The 9895-nt window shown below is 34.0% G+C and overlaps 1 protein-coding gene across 4 annotated transcripts; it reads right to left on the reverse strand.

Moving 5' to 3' along the window:
• Positions 1-655: 655 nt before the first annotated feature.
• On the reverse strand, positions 656-8689 carry LOC128891420 (poly(A) polymerase type 3). 4 transcript variants are annotated; one of them, XR_008460823.1, is made up of 13 exons: positions 8223-8689; positions 7443-7673; positions 7115-7358; positions 6770-6874; positions 6534-6684; positions 6237-6448; positions 5837-6134; positions 5036-5212; positions 4840-4961; positions 4560-4730; positions 4373-4471; positions 2750-4097; positions 656-1942 (listed from the first exon to the last, which is right to left on the reverse strand). XR_008460823.1 is itself a non-coding variant. In XM_054150881.1 (12 exons), the coding sequence occupies exons 2-12, from the start codon at positions 7655-7657 to the stop codon at positions 4044-4046; spliced, it is 1848 nt and encodes a 615-aa protein (XP_054006856.1). In that variant the 5' UTR covers positions 7658-7673; positions 8223-8689; the 3' UTR covers positions 656-4043. The 4 variants fall into 4 exon arrangements, 3 of the variants coding, with proteins under 3 accessions (XP_054006856.1, XP_054006857.1, XP_054006858.1); XM_054150881.1 differs by having other exon boundaries at positions 656-4097; XM_054150882.1 differs by having other exon boundaries at positions 656-4097; positions 4323-4471.
• Positions 8690-9895: the final 1206 nt, after the last annotated feature.

The raw sequence follows: 9895 nt of genomic DNA on the forward strand, positions 1-9895 counted from the left end.
TACAAGATAACGTCCGACGAGAATCTTAGACGACCGAAAAGTTGATCGATTTCGAGAACGCGTGGAATTTCGATACATCGAAATTTTTGAGACTCTACACTCTTTCGAAAATGTTCGTCTCTAAGATATTTTCAGCCTTGCCTTCAGCATTTTTTTTCGACTTTTTTCAGTTTTTTTTTTTATCGTTTTAAATTTCTTTCCTTTGTTTGGTTGTCATTTTCTGTTTCTTTGTTTATTGTACAAGAGAAGTGTGTCGCGGGCGTGATATTCACCGTTTCGTTTAGCGTTCTTAGCGTTCATGTTTGGGCGGCTCGAGAACGCCGCACCGACGAAGATGAAGAGCGACGGTCTCGAGAACCGATCGGAAAATTAAAAATGTGCTATAGACATGTCTGCCTGATGTTCGAAGGGAACCATGGATAAAGCTCGAGCGCACGATCTCATTCCCTTTTTTTTCCACTAAATTTTCGATTAATTTATGAAAGAACGTGGTATTTTACGTGCGAGGGTAATCTTGATGTTCACTGTTTATCGATGCATGTGTGTCTGCGTATGCGTGCTAGTAAAATTCCGTGATACGGTAATCCTTCGATATAATGTCACTTTGGTTGTTTTTCTATCGAGTGAAGGTAGCAATTTTATTTTAGGAATCAACTCAATAAATATTTAAATTTTTATTATTGATCCAGATAAACAAGTCGACGAGTGACTTGCGATTATTGAAGAAAAAAAGTAGTTTGGGGATGATTTGTATCGCTTTATCGAGGACGAAATCTGTTGTTATATCAAGGGATTACTGTACTATCCACGTGTCTCTCAGGTTTCCTCTTTCAAAAGAAATATCGAACCAACGGTTCACTTGTATCGCTGCTTTTCGCAGATGTTTTATTTCGATATTAGGAAAGTAAATATTAATAGCAATAATTGAGAGTAATATTAAAGATAATAATAACTATTGTTAAATCTATAATAATAGGTAAATCATATGGCGATAAAATGTTAACTATAATATTAATTGGACAATAATCATATATCGAGGGTAATAAAGATATCGTATCTTTATAAAGTCTAGAATTTCAAAACAAATTTCAGGAACTAATAGATGTCGAAGAACCTTCAAAGAGGAGAGTTTGAACGATCGAAAAGTCTATAGACAACTCAGAATTTTGTATCCCTCCATTCAAATATAGACAATTATTTCTTACGCTCTTTCGTCGTAAAAACTGTTTCAATAAAATCATTCACGATTTTTATTCTCATTTATAAATTTCGATTCGCTTCAAACGAAAAAGTTTCGATCAAGGGCATGATTTTTCGAAAAAAATACAAACCAATACATTCATCAATTCGTGGCTCTGGACAAAATATACTCTCGAACATACTTGGCCCCCGAAACGTATATTTCATCAAATAAAACCTAACTCTACAATCTAAACTTTCCATTTTTCAGTCACTTCATCTCAACATACTCATTTAAAATTTTCAATTAATCATGTCTACGCTTAATCAACAAGTCTTTCGGAAAGGATTACGTATTGCACCATTATTAGGTCACCTTTGATCTTTCATTCTCATCATTTTACTCTGAAAGATAACCAGTTACATTCTGGCTGAGATCAATTGTCGTCTTTGTATTGTATACGTCAAAAGATGTTGTACAATTCAACCGTTAGATTAAATTCTCCTACAAGATTAAAGTACTTGGATGCAAAGTCCAATTTAATAACCACGCGAACGTTAATCCATACTGTAGAATAGTGTCCATACAACCGGGTAAAACGTTCTAAGTGGAGCGTAGAATGAATAATATTCTTGCATAAGAGACTCATTTATTTAGGGCCAGAAAATCTCAATTTACGCGACAAAATTGGTACACTGACTACATTCGTCTAGATTTGGAAAGGTTTCTCATGTTCATATTTCGCGAGTCACAGAGTAGTTACTGTAACAGAATGATAAAATTCAACATAAATAAGGCAATAAATCATAACGCAAAAAAAAAAAGAAAAGAAAAGAAAAACATTTTTCGATAGACCATAATTGGTTGAATAATATTAGGTATAATATCTTCGTTGCTCTATACTTGGATTGGCTCAAAACATGAAAGGAGAATGTATACCGATTCTAATAACGATGACGATCGGTTAAGCCCTGAAACGAAAGAAACTACTATTCCAAAATTATGACGAATATAATATATATATGTACAAACAACGAAATGGTCCCTGACCACTGAATAAAATTAACTACAGTATTCGCAAAGTACTGTAACGCGTCTTGAATCGAATATCGTGCAGACTCACAGCGAATCTCGCTATAATCGAGAAATATATGCAACGTATCGACGTGCGATGACAATAACTTTGTAGGCATGAGGTGAAAAAGAACTGTACAATTTATGGTAAAAGTGGCGTGTCGTGGTGTTAATGATAGAACTGAGATTCTTTGTACATGTACAAAAATTGTATTCGAATGCGGTACTTGATTTCGTGGAGTCTGCATACTTGATTCATCGGTACGATGGTCGCTACACATTCGAATGTAATTATCGTTTCGATATATCTGTACATGTATTAGAGAGTGAACATCAAATACCTCGAGACATTCGATGACCGACATGCCTTTAACACAAAGATAATTCGAGAAAGGAAAAGGGGATTTCGTAAGACGAAAATCAGGATCAGGAGTATAAGATACAGAACTAGAACTGAAGGGGACTGAAGGCAGTCGAACACCTGAAAAAACTCACCAACAGGTGATATCGATGGTTTGATAAATCCAGATGCCAGTCCCTTGTTGCATTGTTAAAGCTATACGTTCGTTTCTGTGAATAAAAACTAAAAAGCGACTCCAATACGAAACTCATTTACGTAATACGATCGTCAATAAAATAGTCAATGGCTTTCTAAGGGATGTTTCATTTACAGATAGTTTCTAAGTAACCATGAAGCGAATCTATACTATACGACGCTTGTTTGTTTTGTTTTCATTTTTTTTTTGTTCTCTGTAAATGAAACATTAAATCTCTCATGCCAGTGTCGGTGATTTTCGTTCATTATCCGAGTGGTTACGGATACGATACAAAACTAGAAAAGAATCTTACGATTACGCGAAAGTATAACAATATCGTATGCTTCGGAATTGAGCTCCATTTAGTAACTGATATTTGAATAATCCGTTTAGCATAGATATTATAAATAATAATAAGTAATGTTATCATAAATATATGTTCTAAATAACTGAAGCAAGTAAAACATATTATCATATTACGATTACACTTTCTCAAACTCAAAGTTACATAGTTTCATGTATTTTACACCGACGCGAGAATAACAAGGTGCACGAATTATTTACAACTTAGACGTACCTCATTCTTTTTATACTTTATCTACTAATGCATTAAACAAATGCGCTTTTTTTTTATACAAGAATACGTTTCATCCTCGTAAGACTAAAACCTTTATAATTTTTTTTTAATTAATTTTTTTCCTTTTAATCGAAAATTCTAATATAGGCTTCTTTCTAATCAAAATACCGTTGGTTATATTGACGTATCAACGCGATAACACGAACTGTTTTCCAGACCCGTCACCTTAATCATTTTTTCCTCATTTTGTTTATAATTTCGTAAATAGAAATCATTACAAGCGATATGTACAAAATGAAATATAAAATTAAAGTTATTAACGGGTAGTGATGGACCTAAGTTTCGTATTATTTCTAATTATTCAATTATGAATTCCCAAATTGCTATGCGGTTTGTGATAAAAGTAACATCACAGACACTGGCACAATCATTAACTCGTAGCGTAATCGTTCTCATTGACTGTTGATGTTTATAAATACTAAAATCAGAGCGTCTGTCACACAGTCGTGTATCGATTGATTCCAACGGGTAGCTTTCTCCAACGCATGACGTTGCTTTGTTTTTACGAAACGGGGGACTTACAGTGGGCAGTGGATGGTTGCATGAGATGTGATTACAGTCTAGATGGCCCGGAGGAACATCTGTGAATCGATGTGAGGTAGTAATCCTGCAGTGGTCAAGTGCAAACGTATCCTTCCTGTGCTACTGTGGATGCACCGGTAGGCCCATCCTGAAACATGTTAAGCATACCAAGAAAAATTTAAGATAACCGATCAGGGAATTAGAATATATCAGGTACATAAAAGTTAGAGAAAGAAGCGGAACGTTGGAAACAAATCATACGCAGTATTCTCCGCTCCTTACCTCCTCGCGAATCCGATTTACGTTACAAGAATTCTTTCTTTTCCAATGAATCCGAAATTCACTACTACGCTCTATTTTTATATGTAGTTACCTAATTTTGTTCTATGGTGATTATTGTTCATTATATGTACAATGTCTTACATCCTTTGTAGCTGTCAATGTTTGTTTGTATTCATCCAAGCTAAATCCGGAATTGCTATCTTCTCCACAAGATTGAACCACTAACGATCCATCTTCTCCCTTAATAGGTATTGATTTTATGTTAGCTACATTTATCCTGAATGTGTACCTTTTAAACACCCGTTGATATATCCTATTTGATATGTACCTGTGTTACTTGCGGCTCGGCGTCATTGACTCTTCGTTTCTTTCCACACGTGTCCGGGTTCTGATCCGATAATCTCTTCCTACTCGCTGTATCTCCTGGGTTCCGCGGCGAGACACTACCACTGTTTCCATTACCAGCAATGTTTCCATTTTTATGTACACTGCCAGAGACCTGTCAAACATAAAGATTAATGGTTAATATTTGTTTTAAAATTATGTAAGCAGTATAATACGAAAAATATATTTCGATTGTTAAAAAACAAATTTATCGATTCGCGTACTTTTCTTTCGCGCTTGAGTAAACTGGTGGAAACATATGTATGTAGATCCTTCCGCTTCACATGTTTAGCTTCTATCCACATGCCATCCTTCAACATGTTTAATTGTTCCGCTTGCCTTTGAACTGCAATTTAATACGAAACGTAAAGTATACATCCATCTCTGCTTATAAGCATATACATATCAATATATACTTACTCGAGTCTACGAAGGATTTAATATCGTATGTCAAATCGACGTTCAAGTTTTCACTTTTGGCAAATAGTAAGCCGATGAACCACATGGAACAGTGGCCCTCCGGTTCTGCCTCTAACGGTGGAAATGCTTCTGGGTTTACGTGGGCCAATGTAATGTGGGGATTCCTTTCCAGTGTACCTGTTTTTAAGTTTGGATTTTGCCATTTTGGCACCCGCGGATTATTAGCATTGAAATATCAACAAATTAATATACAAATTCAAAGTTTGATGATAAGAAGCGACACAGATTAAGACAGAAATTTTTAAAATTCACTGATTTTAGCTGCTTACGCCTGTGACAATATTGAATCGAAGACCTATGAATAATTTAAAAAAATGTATATTTCAGTGAAAGTAACCTGTTTTTATCTACGTCATTTAACTGGAACAGACATAATATAGTATAATGAACTAACTCCAAGGGACAAGTTATGCATCCTTATTGGCACTTCTTAAAACTCTTAATGCAATTGTCAAAATTATAAGTACTTATATTGTATTGTCTTCGAATAATAAAAGGTGTAAGATGGATAAAATACAAAATTCCGCCATTTTATAGGCGGAAACTAAGACGTTTGTTATCACATATTTTTTTGTTCTAAACGATCATTACCCAGGTGATTTCGTGTGTTATCATATATACATATATATATATGACATCTCGTATACAATGTAGAGTAATGCTTTTTTTTGTATTTATAAACAAATTTCAACATGTTCATAGAGTCCACTAACATATTTATTGTTGTATTCAATATTTTACCTATCAAATGTCGTATCTTTGACTCGACAAGCCCACACCATTCAAGTTGCTCCTCTGCTGCCAAACTTCTAGCAAGTAATACAATGTAATGTTTGTATTTGCCAAAGAAGTTCGGAGGTTCGAACAACTTATCCCACGTTGCTTTCCCCATGATAATTTCTTCCGTTACGGACAACCCAGTTTCAAATGCCTCTTGCATAATGGTTCTCGTTGAAACTGATACGTTAAATGTTGAATTTTGTTGAGGATATGCTGGTGTAATTATTGGCATCAAATGATATCTATCTGATATATTTACCTTCGAGAAAAAATATATTGCGATAAGAAGCTTCTCGTATTATAAAACGAAATTTAATCAAACGACTATATATACATATATGTAAATGATATAAATTCTTACTCTTGGATCCCACACTGGAAAACCTAAGTTAACATTGTCAGGCTGCTTTAAGAGAACTGGTTGTGGCCATTTCCACTGAGAAAATACAAGGAAAAATTTTTCTATTAACGTTGCCGCAACAGCATTAGGATAAAGTTGACATGTTCTTGCAACCAACATTGCCCAAGATACACCTCCTAGATACCCTAGCACATTACTATATATGCCATTTCCTAAGAAAACAAAAATAAAATTAAACACATAGAAATCAGATAAGGATTTCAGAGTGTAAAAGTAATTAAAAGACAACAATCTTACGTTTTGCCCACAACTTAATAGCTCTAAGTGCCAACCGAAAATTTTCAATATTAGGTACTAAACGTAGTATCTCGTCTGTTACTCTGCAGCCATTAAGACTTCTCACACATTTCTGATCAAGATTTTTCAGAAGCATATCATCTTTAAGATCCTATACATGAGAATAATACTTGTTATCATAGACATAAAATATAAATTAAACACTCACATTAATTACCCATAAACAATTTACTAACCATTGTATCAGGAATTTCTTTAAGAGCTAGTTTTGCAAACAACATATCAATTTCAATACCATCAAAATTCATTTTTATGACTGGTACAAATGCTTCTTCCACTGCCTAAAAGGTATTAAGTAATGTAACAGAAAGCAGTAAAACTTTAATTAAAGTATATAGACAATTTATATAAGACGTATCATTCATGTATTTGTGTCGAAGAATCTTATGATTTCTATCAACTATAGCAGTTAGTCTAAATGTCAATTGTGATACTTACCATGTAAATGCTATTTGAAAACAAATTCATATTAAAGGAACAATTAATAACTAATGCTAATAAATATTATTATAAATACATACCCTTAAATCTGTAACTTCTTCTTGCATTTTCAGTAACTCAAAGAAGGATGAAAAATAATCCGACCTATAGATATGACGAGGTACAACACATAGGGCATCTATATCGGCACCTTTGTGATGTACCCCTAACCTATATGAACCGAAAGTATATATTTTACCGCCAACTAGTTCAGCAACATTGGGTGGCATATTTCTGGCAATACTTGTGTCCCTTATCCACTGCTTCACAAGTGTGTTTAATTTGCTATGTAAATGCAACAATAAGTATAATATGTGTGAAATATTTATTACCAATGCTATATAATACAGCTAAATGTAAAGCAAGTACCTTAATATTTCCATTCTGTGATTTAATTCTTCTTCTGATTCAAATACATTATAAGGTTTTAATGCTTCCCTTAATTCATTTGTCCTTGTAAGATCACTAGGTTTTGGTTCTGCTACACTAATAGCAGATGTCATACCCAATGTACGAAGATTTCTTTCATTTGGAGCATTGGAGTTTGAGTTATTACCTTGCGAAGACCACATTTTGGCATTCATTAATTTTGTTAGAAATCTGCAATAAACCAACTTATTAGATTCATTTATATTTATATGCTCGGCAAATTTGTATCAAAACAGGATTATATAAATGAACGTTAATTTTATAGAGTTGAAAAATCAACAGAAATATCGTCAAAATATATGCAAGAATACATGTCTGTGTGAAAAAGAATTTCAAACAAATATTTCAATTTTGTATTTGTAATACTTAAATTTAATACTTATTTCCATATAGTTATTGTATTTGGAACATTGACTATATGTATATTTATATTCAATTGTTGTACATCTATATAGCTATTATGAATAAAAACATCATGTGTAACAAAAAAAGGTTCAAGAAATAAAAATAATTGGCCCTGTTACACAAGAAAAAAGTAGTGCACAAACAAGAAGGATAAAAAAATAAATTCATACATTTATTTCACAGAGTTATTCGTTAATTTACAAAATATGCAACGATCTTGGCAGTTACTTAATCGCGCGATTTCTTTTCCATAACACGCGCACGTGATGAAAACTACGTAAAAATGTGAACGTTATGGTCTCGTTGGATCCTTACCACTTAATATTTTGTCAAAGATGCTATGACATGATAAAGACAGAGAAACTTTTGAACGTGTTGTCAGGTTATAAAACACGCAAATGCTCGTAGTAAGGGTGCATTACGTCTATCCAACGTTTACGGACGATTCCTGAAAAGGAAATTGTACTCCTAGCACAAATAACACGTTCACGATGCTCTGGTTAGCCTTAAACTAGCGTGAACAACTTGTAAACAATTTATGAGGTAGCAAAGAAATTCCCAGAAACGAAGGTCCATAAGTCATAGATTGTTCGCGTCTTTTCGATTATTCCGTGTACCGTTAACGGAAAGTGATCCCACACAATATTAACTGTAATGCACTTGACGCACAGGACACTTACGTACCGCGCTATACCGTGTAAATAAATAATTAAACGTTATTACTTGAAAATAATGGACACACGTATACCCGCACCACACCACCTACAGTATAAACATGGCGTCCCCTGACGGCTCACTATAACCACGAAGACTGACGGATCAAGGACCGCAGTCGATTAGACCGTAAACCTCTCAATGATGCAACTTCCATCTCGCGTCGAAACATAACAACTAACATAGTGCACGTTGCACTTTTCACGTACACGTACATTCAAGTGAATTTATTAACTCGTTATATATTATAATTACACAATACGATTTGCATTTTGTCCTCTTGAATTTTCACTAATTGTATACACTAAGTTATACATGTTGTAACAAAATATATTTGAAACTACACGTGTTATTACAAGTACAACAAATGCACGATAGAGGTAGCGCCAGTTCGCGTGAAATTGACGTTGAGTGTCTTACAAATATGTACCTCATGATTTGTATCTCGGCATGCTTTTATTGCTGCGCGTTATATTCGTTACTTATACGGAAAGTGATATCGCGTACTTTCTTTGTATACCAATCTTTTTAAAAAGATATTTTATTTCGTTTAAACTGGCAGATAAAACTCGAAGGTATTCAAATACAAGACTCATAGAAGCGAGAAAATGATGTACGCATTTGTCCATTGATAAAGCTATGCAAATCGCAGTAAACACGAAGGTAATTTTTTGATTGCAAAGTCAGCATACATAGTAAAGTAATTAGTCGTATCTATAGGCCTTTTATTACAGCGTTTTATATTTTATTTAAGTTTATTCTGTCAAATGTAAATTCTACTTTTGCAATAACTATTACGTTTTAGTAACGTAACGTACAACGAACGTGTCTCAGATTCAGATTCTTAAAGGTAACGATATACATATGAACGTTCATATGATGTACGCGTTACATAATATGTAGACGAGGAAACAGGTTGAATGTAAAAATGACGGTATCCTAATAAATTGACACACATAGGTTATCGTATAAGGAAACGAGTCGCCTGGCAACAGATTTTGGTTTCTATATGCCCGTACGGTGGCGACATCAGTGGTAAAAGATAGAATCACACAGAGGAGCAGAAGTTAAAATCGATAATTGCCCGAATGTTTTCGATCGATGATTTTTAATTATATTGTTGGGGCAACGTGAATAAATGTATATTTCCGATTACAGAAATATGAGAAGGGCACGTTCTCATTTCTATATTCTTCCTACCAGCGTCAGATAGTTTCATAAATATGCAAAAAGAATTCAGACTCTTCTGAACAGTAACAATGGGTTTACGATTA

This window comes from Hylaeus anthracinus, unplaced genomic scaffold (assembly GCF_026225885.1).
Source record: "Hylaeus anthracinus isolate JK02 unplaced genomic scaffold, UHH_iyHylAnth1.0_haploid 12001, whole genome shotgun sequence".
NCBI lineage: Eukaryota > Metazoa > Arthropoda > Insecta > Hymenoptera > Colletidae > Hylaeus > Hylaeus anthracinus.